Source organism: Hevea brasiliensis, chromosome 9 (assembly GCF_030052815.1).
Source record: "Hevea brasiliensis isolate MT/VB/25A 57/8 chromosome 9, ASM3005281v1, whole genome shotgun sequence".
NCBI lineage: Eukaryota > Viridiplantae > Streptophyta > Magnoliopsida > Malpighiales > Euphorbiaceae > Hevea > Hevea brasiliensis.
This window is the reverse complement of record NC_079501.1, coordinates 8,427,820-8,442,353: the sequence shown is the minus strand read 5'-3', so window position 1 is coordinate 8,442,353 and position 14,534 is coordinate 8,427,820. Positions and strand designations below refer to the sequence as shown.

The window sequence follows — 14,534 nt, the reverse complement described above, 5'->3', positions numbered from 1 at the left end:
AGGGACATTTTGGTCATTCACATGGTGACATGTGACACCATAAGATGGTGACATGTGGCACCGTGAGATGGTGAGACATGGCATTACACATAAGCTTGCCAAATGTCTTTTAATAATGTAAGATGATTAAAATTAAGATTAAATATAGGTTTGACACTTGATACAATGTGATTGGGTCAATTAAACCTAAAACCAATCAGAGGGTGACATGTGACAAGGGTTTAATGTGTTGACCCAGCTATATAAGTGATGTTATGAAAAGAAAATAAAAACAACCAGCAGCTCCTCATCCTTAGCGCCGCCACCCAAGAGTCTCCCTTCTCTTCTTCTTCATCTCTCATCTATTCCAAGAGATTAGCAAATAATCTCTTGGAATAAAAATACTAGAAATCGTTTCTAGTGTACTTTTTACATCTTTATCTCTTAAAAGACAGAACTTGATTTTATAAATAATAGAAAAATCTTTAGAAGCTGTTCAAGAGCTGCCACAGGTGTTCTTAGTGTGGACAAGCTAGAGGGACAACATTTGGTGTCCTGAAGACGAATCTCGAAGGCGCAAATATTGCAGTGCATCAAGAGGTTAGTGTGTTTGTTCTTGATTTAATCTAGGGTTCTAAAATTAATCTGATTAATTCTAAAATCTTAAATGTCAAATACAGATCCAAAAACATATTAAAAAAGTTTTAATATGTTGTTTATCATTGAAATCAAATAGATAAAAATAAATTTTGCATGATGCATGTAACTCTAGGTGAAAATTTTAAATTCAATGGTATAAACTTGTGTTTTTCACACTTTCGCATGAAGGGAGGGCCATGCTACAATTTAAAAAGATGAGGATCAATGACCATACAAGAGATACCTCTAGATCAAAATATAAACTGGAACAACAGGACAAGATCTATGGGCCGAGTCAAAAACGAATTACAATGAATGAACAGGATAAGACAATACCATCAAATTACCAGCTGAGGCTGGCTGTGGAGATTTTTCTGTGCTGTGTCTATGCAGTTGGCCCCCTCAACATTTCTATCTTTCCAAGTAAAAACAGGAAAATTTGCCACAGCCTGCCCTTTGTCCTGGGCAGTGTTGGCATTCACAACTGGAAAGCTCCCTTGCAATGGATTTCTAATAATCATATTCTCCATTGAAGACATGGCATTGGTATTATTGGGTTTGGTTACAGGAAGAGTGACGGAGCCAGCTGCTGGTGCCCAGAAATTGTTCATCTTTGTGAATTGCTGATGCAAGCAAATGTTGCTAGCAATATAATGGTGGGTCGAACATCTCTTCGAGCGAGGTTGTGTAAGAAGAAAACGAGGAGGCTGCCCATAATTTGAAAATTCAACAGCAAATTTAATAATGATTGATAATTCGGGGGGAAAAAAAGATATATGTCTAAGTTGTAATCCTGACGAACAAACACATGATACCTATGTTGCTGTGGATGATCCAGTAGTCCCATCCATTGGCACGACTGTCTGGAAGGGAGGCATGTATCTGTCAATAAATATAAATTACTTTTGTTGCCTCAACTCGATGTATTTTCAACAGTAGTATCAAAACTGATTACATGCGAGAAGAATTAGTCTAATAATAAAATATCGCACCCGAAAGGCGGAAGACCACTTGGCCAACTAGAGACAGCAATTGGTAAATGCACTAAGCTCGATTCAACTGAGAAAAAAAAAAGGGGAAGAAAACAAGAGAGAAAAATGCAGTCAGATTTTTGGGTCAGGATACAAGTTAAAATGATAGTTATAGGCATTACACTTAACGCCAGGTTGAAATGTTGAATACCAGTTGTCTCCAATTCAGAAATAGCAGCTTTAGGTGGTTGTTTCTGCTGTCATTTAGCAGCATCGTCATTGGTACAGTCGTGATCCAGCTTCCAGATCAAGCTTTAATTTAGGCTTTTCTCCAATTACCTTTATCTTCTTATCTTTAACTTCCACAACTGCTGCTTCCTTCACCGATTCTTGCACTTGTTCTTCGTTTTTAACCTTATTTTCTGTCTTCTGCAATAGAAAGTAGAAGAGCCGGTGAGTTTAAAACAAAAATACAGAACATCAAAAGAGTCCAATTTTTGAACTATAACTGGGAAAACGAAATTAGTTGAAAATCCAAGTGTGTACTCACCATTTCCACATCCTCGGAAGTAGGTTTAGGATCCGATGACAAATCAATAAAGCCATCTCGTTCTGGAGAAGATACCATAGGAGGAGGAGCCTGTTTGGAAGGCATTAATCTTCTTTGAGAAATTTTGAAAAGGAAATACTAACCAAAGTCTAATCAAAATGCGAAAGAGAGATTCTCACCATCAAATCGATCTTGAACTTCTCCTTGCGCTGGCCCTCTACCTCTGATGTATTTGAAATGCTGAGAAACCAGAGCAGATAGTATAGGGGGGAAAATCAGATATCCCGAAAGGATCACTGGCAAAAAAGAAAGAAAACAAAAGCTTCTTTTATGCCCACGCTTTCTTCACTGTTGAATCTTAGAAATCAACATCCAATTTAGTGCAGGAAGCCAATTCCTCCTCTGGTGACACAGATTTTTCGTCGCTAGCAACTCCAGGTTCTTCAATCGCCGATTTTGAATCCACTTGCTTAATTACCTCCTCTTGCAATTCTGGTGACTAGGATGCAGCTCGAGAATCACCCATATTACGCGAATCTTCACAAGGTTCCACATTATATGTAGAAATTTTCTCCACTTTTGGTGAAACAAGTTCCATTTTCACAGGCTGCTCGCTTTCATCTTTAACTAAAGAAGCAATTGAACTGTTTTGGAATGGTGCTGTTTCAGCCTCTAATTTTTGCTTCTTTGAAGCTGTAAATATCAATTGCAAGGATTAAAAACCATATATAAACTCGTCAAAAAAGAGAGGAAAATAATCTTTACAATCGGAGCTGCAAGCTAAACACTCCCACACGCACCAAGGATGGGATCGGTCGTAGGGCTTACTGTTTTGGGAGAAAAAAGAGCTCTGGACAGAGACTGGGGTCAGGGATGACTTGGAATCGTGAATAGCACCATTTGCATCCTTAGATTCAAGCTTCTGCAAAGAATTTTCAGCGTCCTTCTCCTCCTTGGAGCCCTGCGATTGCTTCATTAACCCATACAAAACCTCTGCGATCTCAATCTCGATATCCTCGTGGACCGTAGATTTCCACACTTTGGAAAAACGAGTCTTGGGTCCATTGAGTTTCTGCAAATAGAATAAACGCAAAAATCCCAATCCTTAATATTCCTTCAAGGTTAATGAAATGAAACTTGAAAGAAACTAAAAGACATGAGCCAACCATCTTCTTTCTAACTGAAATGTCCGACGATGAAGGTGGCGAAGCCTCAGCGCTCCGACTCACCGATGAAGTGGAAGCTCGCCGGTGTTTGAGGTCTTCCCCAAATCCACCATTTCCTGAACCCAACTCTCGTGCGACCTTTTCACAGAAGCTGCCAAAAGGGGGGGAAATAAAAATTTAACAAATCCAACAGACCATATCCGAAAATCCAAAAAAAAAAAAAAAGATCCAAGACAACAAATCCTCAACCTGAGCGAGCCTTCCTCGGTACAGACACACCAATCATTTCATTAGGGACCTTCAAAGATGGCACTTGTCTGAAACCAACTCTCGTCGGAGGCAGGCTCTTCCGGTGGCTGTGGCTTGGAAGCACCGAGGAAGAGGATGTTGCATTGGGAGGAAGCATCCGAGACACTCTACCGTCATCAATTTCATAGTCCTCTTCATCACAGGCGCTCTCTTCCGTTGTTTCTTCCCCTTCTTCTCTGCTAATCCCTAGCACCAACCTATCTCCTATTCTCCGCTTATTCCTATTCAACAATTCTCGATCTCTTAGCCTCGCTGATTCTTGCAACTCTAAATGCCCATCCTCTTCTGCGACAAAAACAGCAAACCAAATGTAAATCCATGAAACATGAAACATTAATTCTATAAGTATATAATTAGAGATTAGTAGTTTACCAGGAGAATCTCGATGAGGGGTACTTATGTGTCTAGCTGACCTAGTATAGAAGCTTAAATTGTGCTCTATCAGGAGAACAAAGGAGGGGGGAGGGGATGGGCGCGTTGCAGTTGAGGGAGAGAGAGAGAGAGAGAGAGAGAGAGAGAGAGAGAGACGGGGGGAGGTGATTTAGATTACAATGGAGCTGTAGCACATTATTTTATTTTCAATTTGATTTAATCTTACAAGTATTTAGAAACTATTTCTGTTGGGTTTTTAACCGATTAGTAATCGGTTACCTACACTCTAATCTAAAAGACGACAGGTGAAGTCTTATGAGGTCTTTTGAAATATACTTTTGTGGGTAAGACAATAATTCTCAATTTATGCTGCATAGTTTACTTCTCCTTGCAAACTATATTGCTTTCCAGTTACATTGAGTTGACAAATTAGTGTAGCCCAGAACTTCTTTATGGCATTTAAGACATTTTTCTTCTCTTGTTGCCTTACTGATTGATTTAAGGACAGTTATACAACATTATGTCTTAGATGGAATTAATTGGATTTGGTTAAGGCTTTTGTTTGATTGCATCTTCACTTTGTAAATTATATGACATCCTAACTAGCATTGGTTTAGGAATCTTTCTATTTACAACTTTTATTTTGCAGTGATAAAGCATACTTCGTGGATCTTTTTGTTAGAGCATCAAATACACCTGCTATAAACATGTATGAGAAGGTAATGGTTCTTTTCTTTGACATCTTTTATAAATTTTCAATTTTGCTACTTGATCATATTTCTAGTAGCTGTAAAAACTCAGGCAAGTTTATCTTATTGCAGGTATTTTGAACTTTAAATCTTATATGAACTATTTTCTTTTTTCCTTTTATCAATGTTGCATTTAACTGGCTGTGTTAGCTTCCCTTGGAGTAGTCTCATGCGAACTATTTTGTTTAGCGTTTGAGTCTTGAGCCTTGTTTGGACCATTGATGTTTCCTACTATTTTATTAATGTTATAATGTTGGAAAATAACTGCATGTTGTGATCATTAAAAAAATAAATAAAAATGTGCAAAAGATGCATGGTAGGTTCTTCTGCACTGTGAGAAATTGTAGCTGACATAAACGTTTCATCTCATCGACAAAACATGTTTCTATAGTGCGGCTGGTTTGGATCAGTTCCCTTTGTTAGGAAAATTGTAGAATTTAAAAACTGCTGGGTTCTTGTTGCATTTTCCATTGGGAAATTGTTTTACATTTAGTTGAAGAAAATGCTAAAAGGAATGGAGCCATAACTAAACGAGAGATTCAATTTACAAGTCATATGTGTAGTATTTTTTGGGAATGGGGTCCTTGTGGATATGCATATGTCTCTGTACTTTTTCCCTGCTTGCTTTTCAATAGACAAGATGATGCTTATTATATCCGTCTTCTTCATCTCAGCTTGGGTATGTAATCTATAGACGAGTGCTACGCTATTACTCAGGGGAGGAAGACGGGTCAGGTGAGTTTCCACATCTGCCTGAAACATCGTTATGTCCTTTTAATTGAACTTCCATCCCCCGTTTCCCCTAGACAGATAGCCTAGCAATAAAGCATTGGGATCTTATTAAGGGGTCTCAAGTTCAAATATTGCCAGGTCGAAAGATGCAACTCATTTAATGTTTTGACGTACAGAAATAGTACTTTTATTGCCTCTGATAAGTTATTCTGTTGTGCTCTGCATTTAGATATGAGGAAAGCTTTATCAAGGGATGTTGAGAAGAAGCCCATCATTCCCCTCAAACGGCCAGTTACCCCTGAAGAATTGGAATATGATTAGACCTCCTTGACAAGTGAAGGTTAAGATGATGATGATGCTTGTAGTTCTTGAGATGAAAGAATAAGCTCATAGATCAGCCGTTTAACTTATGTCAAAAGAGATCTAAAATGTGTGACTTTGATTGTGATGATTTGATTTGTTTGGCATGTGAACGTTGAAGATGAGATCTGTGCAGTTTTTTCTTTTCTTTTTTTTTTTTTTTCAATGAAAGAAAACTGCATTAGATATTTTACTAGCATCAAAGGATAATGCATCATTCCGGAATGATGGAGGAGACAAATTCCACTCATTCAAGCCAGACGTGGAAGCAGCAGCATCAGCGAGTGCATGAGCACACTAGTTTGCTGACCTTTTTATAAAACAAATAGAAACAATAACAAGCTCGTCCATAGGGTTTTCACATAATTAATAATTGAATTCAAATAAGAAAAATCTGTTGATAAACCATTAAAAGCCTGAAACAGCGTGAAGGAATCGAATTTCAACACGTGAAAAGCCTTTTAATTTTATCCATCTAAGAGAGCTTCCTGAGCTGAAAAATCTTCAACCACAAGACGATTAAGAGTACATATTATAATTAATAATTTACATAAAAATATTTTTTATTAATAAATTTATATTTTAAAATTTTAAAAATTTTATTAAATATTTAAATTTTATTTACTTAAAATTTAATATATAAAAATTTGTGAATATTATTATAAAAATATATATTTTATATTTAATTAATTATTTTTATAAATAAATTTAAATAACGAATACCAAAAATATAAAATATGAACACAAATTTATTATAGATATCATTTCTCAATTCAAAATTAATCTTAAATTTAATTATATATTATCTAAATTTATTATTAAAATTTAGTAAAATCAGATACTCACAAATATCCAATCTTATTCCTACCCCTAAATTTTTGAAAGAGCAGCCGAAATGTTATAATAACTGTCCCTCGCAATCTAATCCATTTCACTTGTTGAAGTATTGCTGTTAGATATTGTGTTATTCAATGTGTTATGGGTTATTGATATAGTATTTTGGTTTATTTCAAATGAAATTTTGAATTTTGTATATTATTTTTTAATCTTTGTTTTTTAACCCTATATTTCCAAATTAACGCTTAAAATTTTACTGTTAATCACTTGTGCATATACGAGGATTATATTAAACCAATGGGGGTGTCAGGTATTACATGATAATCATTGAGTGGTCTATTTTATTCTTCGGATTTCCAAAAAAATGGTTAGAAGAGCAAAGACCAGCAGTTGAGTTACTGCATTGGTAGGGTGCACTTTTGAAGGTTTTCTCAGGTTTTTTTTTTCCCTCTGTTTCTTTTAATATTAAATTTGATTTAAGACAATGTTCATATATAGTTATTTTAGCTTGCTGTAGGACAAGAAATTGAAGTGGAGATAATTAGGATTTCCTCTGTTGTTTCTCACCAATGAGTTACCAAATCTCAAGATGTGGGATTTGGCTTCTCCTTCGGTTATAATATCTCCAGTTGAAGGGAGCACCAGCTTTTATAACATTTTCTTGGGTGACAATTGTCTGCCATCTTCACCCTGATTTGGACAAAAAGAGCAATAAAGAGTGTCTCTACCTCCTCCAAGTGGTTACTTCCTTTGGAAGGATATTTTGGTAAATACACATGCAAATTATTTCCCTCCATGTGTCTGGATGTAATTTTATTTTTTTTTTTTGTCTGCCAATTTTCTGGTTTGTACTGGTGTACCATGTATGCCTAATATTCTAGCTAGCTACCTACCTACCTAATGTTGGATATGCCTTTATGGCTTACACAAGTATTGAAGCATTGGCGATTGCATTTTTTTTCATTTAAAATTTGATAATTTTTTTATAATATAATTGAGTTTCTGAATTTTAAAAAATTAATTAATTAATTTTTAAATTTTATATTATATTATATTATAAAATTTAAATTTTTTAAAATTAATTATTTAATCTATAAATTTTATATTATATCACACTTTAATCTCTATAATTTAAATATATACAAAAATTTATTTTTTCTATAATGGATAAAATTATAAATATTAAAATCACATAGATTAAATTATTTTATATATTAAAATTAAAAGTACTAAATAATTTATTTTTTAAATTTATTAAATAAAATATAATATAGTGTAAAATTTAAAATTTAAATAATTAATTTTTTAAAATTTAAAAATTAAAATATAATATAAGACAAAATTTAGAGATCAAATTGTAAACTTTTTTTTTTCATCCAGGGCATGTTTCATTGGTGATAGAAAATCCATTGTGCAATGTAACAGTATTTAAAAAGAAATTAGTCTATTGGGTGTAGTTACATTGCAATAATTGACAAGAATATGCACGAAATGATCGCATAAATCTTGCACAAAGAAGATGAATAAATTAATTAGCACAGTTTTTCAAAGAGTACTTTAGAAATGTGATAGCTGATAGTCCCAGGATCACAGATGGCAGGGTAGTAAAAACTCTTAACCACTGTGAAAAATGTTTCCTTGATGTTAGAATCCATTCCTTCTGAGGACTTTTGGAGCACTAACTTCACCAGCTCTTGCATGTCACCCTCTATTTCTGGGGTTGTGCTTCTCTTGCTGTCATGTTCCTGAATTTTTTACAAATAAATAAATATGATTAAACATAGAATCAAATGAAAGCCCATTGGCTTGGTAGTGATGCGGACCCCACCCTCCACTTCCCATCCGCAATATCAAATTTGAAGCCATCTTCCCAAAAGAATCCCAGTTGAGCTTTGGGTGCCTTGTCGGAATCCATTGAAGGCAGATATATACGGCTTGAACTTTGATTTTTCAAAGCATTATATAATTCTATTATTTATGATAAAATTTGATAAAGATATAATACTGACCTTGTTCTTCCTGTAATGTCCAAGTTGGTTGCATATTCTGTTTGTAAGTTTAAAAAGTTTTTCATATTGAGAATGATAGCTCAAAAGCTCCTCAGAGATCCATCTTCCAGCTGCCAGATTTATTGTTTTCACTATCAATTCTGCTTCTCCTTGGTGCCTGACTCCTTCCTCTTCCCACTCAAGGAGCCATTTTTCCCACTGCATAATTAATTAATTAATCAAACAAATAAATTTAGGGCATTGAAATTAACCACATCTTCTTCCTCTAGCTGTACAAATGTACATAAGAGATAAGGCGTTTGAAACTCACAGCATGACGTAAACTGTGGCTAATGTCTCTTCCATAAGCCACCAGTGCGTACAAAGAGACATCATTTAGGGTTCCAAGCACTGTCCTGACTAGTTCCTGCCTTGTCTTTGCTTCCATTGTCCTGCAACCAGTATTAAGACCGTATTGGTTCTCTCTAACACCTTGTTTGGATAGGTGAAAAGGGAAGAGGAAGGAAAATAATAGGAGGAAAACACCTTGTTTGGATAGATGAAAAGAGAAGAGGAAGGAAAATAATACAAGGAAAATAAAGTTGAGAAGATGTTTTTTATTGTTTGAAAAGAAAAAGAAAAATGAGAAGAAAGAAAAATGAGAAGGGAGAGAAATTTTTGATTTTCTTCTAATTATCTTCTCTCTAATTTAAAAAAAAATTAAAGAGTTAAAGTAATTTATTTTATCATTTTTTTATTATTCATAAAAAATAAGTGATAAAAAAATAAAAAAATAAAAAAAAAAATTTTTTCTTTTCTAATTATTTATCCGAAAGAGTGTAAAGTTTTCATGCTCAATGCCATTATTTTGATATACTATTTTATTGTATTTAACATAAGACAAAGAGTATAGTTTGAGAGACACACCCAAAGACATGTCACATCAGAAATTAATCTGACAAAATAAAGAAACAGACACATATCCAAAGGATGTGATATTATTCTATAAAATGAATAATATATATATATATATATATATATATATATGTGTGTATGTATGCGTACCTTCCATTTACAGGTCCTCGTGCGCCAACCCCGTTTTTAAATTCTTGGACAAAAGCTCTTCTCTGCTCAGTGGAATTATTGTTGTCATCGAAATAACGGTCGATGGTCTCGAACAAGATTGTGGTCTTAGCCCATGCAAGCCTCTCTTTCGACCTTTCTGGCTCAAATATGCTGGCTGCTGCCAGGAAATAAGCAAATAGGAGCTCTCTTTTGCTTATACCAAAGTCTCCCAAGTTGCATCCTTCATACCACCTGTACGTTACATTGCACCCGTATGCGTTGAATTAATTAGAATCATGATCCGCAATATTATTGATGATCCATATAATATTAATTAAAAGATAATTAGTGAAAGTTACTTTTGAAAATTGTCCCATTCGACGCGATGCAATGCTTGGCAACTGTTGTAGTCAAGTCTTGCGAGCTGGAGGTACTCATTGTTGTTCACATATGGCATCCTGCGGTAAGTAAAAAATAATAATAAAAATATAATTAATTATTAAATTGAAATTAACAACTTTTTCTTACTAAATTGGAATTTTTTTTTAATTTTATTATATATATATATTTATTTAATTTTGACTAAAATTTAAATTGAGACTTCATAATTTTATAAATAATTTTTTTATTATTAAACTATATATTATAAATATATTTTTATATAAGGAATTTTATCTGGAAAATTTTTTTAAAGTGTGACACAAAAAAAGTCGAATGATGAGATGGAGAAAATTGTGTGGAGACTTTAACTAATTAAAACCTCCAAGATTGACAGCATCTCTTGGATTATTCCTTCCACTGTCTTTATAGGAATGATAAAATTTTTTTACGGTCAACAATGGAATACCTGTAAAGAGTCTTGCCAATCCATACATCATCTTCGCCGCCATACTGTTCTAAGTAGAATCTCGCCTCCACTCGAGGCAAGTTCGCGTACCAAGGAACATCCAATGAATACTCAACCTCTCCTGGTAAGTCCTTGGTTATAATCCATTTATCGACGACTCCATTAGCAGCTTGCTTTTCTTTTAGGAAACTGGATGAAAATTCCTTAGCTTCCTCGAGGATTTTCTCCCCTGGAAATAGCACCTGAGAAGCTCTATAAAGGTTGAACATTCCGGTAACGGCCTGAGATGACTGCCCGGCAAAGCAGAAGAAAGTATCACCCTTCTTAAAATGCTTGAACACATCTGCCAATTGCGTAACAAGAATATGAGGATTACTGTAAATATATATTTATAGTTTAAGAAATTTTGTGCCGTGGATTTACCCGAAGAAACTTCATGGCCGTATAATCTAAGAACCCTGAATCCCATAGCTGTGTCGTCAATGTCATGAACCTCGGAGTTTCTTGCCCAACAGATGCCGTCTTCTCTCCAATATCTGCGGAAGCTCAAGTAAGCTTTAGGAAAGGAAAATATATATCTTCTCATTTTATAGATTCTTTAGTAATTAAGTTGTTTTGATTTGTTTGTCGGCTTCAAATGTCCTGGTTGATTATACCTAGCAACATAGTCAACGCATTCTTTAAGCTCTTGCTCGAAGTATCTTGAAATTCCAAGGCGATGCAAGCGATCGACAGCCCAGATGTGCTCGAATAGGTCAACCGGGTACCCATTTGGTACTGAAAAATGATGAACGCGTGAAAATTTATAAAAAAATATGAACATAGAGAGTCGACGTAAGATATTTTGAAGATGAGGATTGAGAAAAGGGAACTTTACCTCCTCCTTTAAATCGTTGGACTATCTTGTTTAAATATGCCAAGCAATTTTCATCTTTAGTTTGCATGAGTGCGAAGGCAGTGGAGGATGGAGAGAACAAGAATGACCCATCTTGACACTGCAATTTCAGAAGCTTGTCCCACTCTAGGCCTGGCATTCCTTCCAAGCTATGGAGTAGTGTGGTGGGCACTTTGTGCATTATGTCTTTTGGTATCCTATTTCCAAAAATAAAAAGATGGATAAGATATTATACAGGGAGACCTTCTATGGTGCACCGGTATAATTCATTTTTAGTCATTAGATGATAAAATAATGAATTTAAACCGTTAATCTATGTCATCTGTTACCTATATGCAAGGATTTTTTTAGGATTTTTATTTTATCATTGAGCCTTAATTTTTTTTTTTGAAAAATTAATTTTTTACAAGAATATAATGATATCAAAGTAAATCTAATGATTTTAATCGCAAATAATTATAAGAAAAAAAGTAAGTAAAGCTGTTAAGCATATGATCATGTGACATGATTTTGAAAATAGGAAGCCACATATATAGCAAGTTATTGGAAATAATGAGTTTGCTTTATATCGATTTATAACATTATATAGATATGTCTTTTTAATACACATGGCAAGCATGCAAGAATTTGAGAGAATTTCTTGACAAAGGCTCTCATGAATGAGTTGTTTCTAATCTTTTATTTTAAAAAAAAAAAAAATTGTCCAGAAAACCGTTGTCAAGCAAAAATATTTTAATTTCAAACTGTTATTACGAATAAGATTTCTTGGTGAACTAATACACCGGTGCAATCTAGTATTACCCATTGTAAAAGATAATTAATAAAGCAAGCCAACAAAATTATTACAGCTCAAGTTTGAGTAGTGAAAATTACTTGGTAAGCTTCAGATTTCTGCTGGCATAGATCTCTTGCAGGACGGGAGAATCCTCGGGAACTTCAATGTCTAACTTTCGTGCTAGTTCTAGAAGTGAAGGGAAAACAACTTCAAAGCCGATGGGCATGTGCTCAGCATTCTCATCTTCAAGCTTACACAAGTTCTCTTTAAAATATTTCATTCCTGATGAGGATACATAAAGTTGATGCCCAATAAGTTAAGTAATTAACTTAGCAAGCACGTTTAACTTAAAAACAAATTAATTAAGATGATGCTATAGATTAATTAATTGATTAATTAGCCTGGAAATCAATTATAACTATGTACGTTTTGCACTGTGATTAATTATATAGTATGTTATATACCTTTCTCACACTTGTCTGGATGTATATTCCATGACTTCAACGCAATAACACAAGCTAGTGTGTTGATTATCCTGTCATGCGAGATAAAAATATCAGCATCACCCCATGAACCATCTGGGAGCTGATTTTTGGCTATCCATTCAAGGCTAGATGGGAATTGAGGAGCGCCACTCCCGTTAACATCTTCAACAAGAGCAACCCATGCGGTGTCATAAGCTGAAATGCTTGTCTCTCCATCTTCCATGGAATTCAACATGGATTTAATGGTTTGAATGCGTTTGATTTTCTCATGTGATATAGATACCTTAATTTGTACAAAAACCATGCAACCACAATTAATTAAACTTAATTTGCATATATACTTAGTTTAGTAGTAGCACAGGAATATATACTTAGTTTAGTAGTGGCACAGGAGAAAGTCAAGGAGAAAGTGACACTTCCAAATCACCTTAGAAACTTGCTCTTTTTTGTCATCCTCCACAATCTCATGCCACTTTACAACTGGCGATCCATTTTTTTGAAAGTCATCTGGGTATTCTGCAGGATAATTTTTTTACTAATTAAGTATAATTAAAATAACAACTTAACTAAAGCCAAGGATGTACATATTTATACATTCATAACCTCTTCGCTTATGTTGTTATTTTTGAAGAATCATCCTTGCCTAAACTCGGTATAACAATTATAGAGAGACGTGGAGGGTGGTACAGTACCTTGACTACGAGGCTTCGATATAGCTCTGCATCTTGGGCGAATATCAGCGTTATCTCGGTTGTCTTTAGCTCCGTACAACCAAACACCTGCAAAAACATATATGGTTGTTACATCAATTAGCTTCTTTCTTCCGTTTTAATAATTGAGCTTGGTGACTTTAAAGTAAATTATCGGCTTAAGGATTGCGGACGAATAAAAAGGACGAAATTAACAGAATTGTGACAAATAATGAATGCTGTATGTGAAGCAAGAAGGAGGCGAAAAATCCAATGAAACCTTTTTTTTTCTTTTATTTAAAACAAAAGCAAAAAAAAAAAAAAAAAAAAAAAAAAAAAAAAAAAAAAAACGAAAGAATTGAACATTGTCCTCGCTTTTAGTGATTGTAGAGAATTGTATCCATGATCAGGAGCAGCGTTTTTTCAAACAGAGCGCTGCGCTTATCATAAACCAATCAAAACATACAAAGAAGACGATTTGATCGGCAAGAAAAAACAAACGTTATGAAAGAAAGTTGCAATCTTGAAATTAAAAGAATGACCGGAAAGCTTATCGTTATGAACAAAAATGGGAAAATATTTGTGGGTTGTAAATGACAGGAAAGAAAAAAGATAGACAGCAAACCGTTGTCTTGTCTTTTCTACGTTAAAAAAAATTAAAAAAAATAATAGGGTTAGTGGTGGCTGGCAGAGCTGTCGAGCTCCGTTATGAGAAAAGGAAAAAGGGAAAGAACTAACCGGAGAAAAGTTGGGAACGGGGGCGGATGGGGAAGGAGGAAGAAGAAGAAGATCTTGGGGTGGTGGCTGGTGCGGTGGAGAGGAGGTAGGAACTAGACATGATGAGTGTTATATTTAATTATTTATCTTCTTCTTTTTGGGTGGGAATGTAGTAGAGGATTAAGGAAGCTTAGGGAAAACTATGGGGTATTTAAAAGTGAAGGGGAGGGAAGGAAGCTGACAGAATCGACTTCCCAAGAGATTCCCACTATTACGTGCATGGTATCTCTAATTCATTCATGGCAGAGCTGTCCTTTTCCCTTTCATTTTTTGGGTTTTTTCCCTGTCTACTCTTCATGTGAGCTGCGAAGAAAAATGTTGAGATGCGTAGGGAAGTTTGGTAGTGCTA

The 14,534-nt window shown here is 34.6% G+C and overlaps 1 protein-coding gene and 1 long non-coding RNA gene across 12 annotated transcripts; both read right to left on the bottom strand.

Annotated features, from left to right (window-relative positions):
- Positions 1-844: 844 nt before the first annotated feature.
- LOC110669019 (uncharacterized) lies at positions 845-4,159 on the bottom strand. 11 transcript variants are annotated; one of them, XR_009151149.1, is made up of 10 exons: positions 3,987-4,158; positions 3,555-3,899; positions 3,306-3,456; positions 2,968-3,211; positions 2,319-2,832; positions 2,140-2,229; positions 1,801-2,018; positions 1,611-1,677; positions 1,434-1,500; positions 845-1,325 (listed from the first exon to the last, which is right to left on the bottom strand). It is a non-coding gene; the product is annotated as an uncharacterized LOC110669019 (long non-coding RNA). The 11 variants fall into 11 exon arrangements; XR_009151150.1 differs by having other exon boundaries at positions 1,611-1,662; XR_009151154.1 differs by having other exon boundaries at positions 1,434-1,481; positions 1,611-1,662.
- A 4,011-nt stretch (positions 4,160-8,170) lies between these two features.
- Positions 8,171-14,246, bottom strand: LOC110669087 (ent-copalyl diphosphate synthase 1-like). Its single transcript, XM_058152104.1, has 14 exons — positions 14,147-14,246; positions 13,412-13,498; positions 13,147-13,235; positions 12,699-13,002; positions 12,333-12,516; positions 11,442-11,656; positions 11,221-11,341; positions 10,988-11,100; positions 10,565-10,907; positions 10,077-10,175; positions 9,718-9,969; positions 8,984-9,104; positions 8,674-8,871; positions 8,171-8,409 (listed from the first exon to the last, which is right to left on the bottom strand). Exons 1-14 carry the CDS (start codon positions 14,244-14,246, stop codon positions 8,197-8,199), a joined length of 2,439 nt encoding a protein of 812 aa, XP_058008087.1. The 3' UTR covers positions 8,171-8,196.
- Positions 14,247-14,534: the final 288 nt, after the last annotated feature.

Bases quoted from the DNA above. Each gene is read 5' to 3' on its own strand.
- LOC110669087 (XM_058152104.1), bottom strand. From the start codon at position 14,246: ATGTCTAGTTCCTACCTCCTCTCCACCGCACCAGCCACCACCCCAAGA. The intron at 13,003-13,146 runs GTGATTTGGAAG...GTACAAATTAAG, and splicing joins AAAAAGAGCAAGTTTCTAAG to GTATCTATATCACATGAGAA. The intron at 10,908-10,987 runs GTAAATCCACGG...CGCAATTGGCAG, and splicing joins CGGCCATGAAGTTTCTTCGG to ATGTGTTCAAGCATTTTAAG.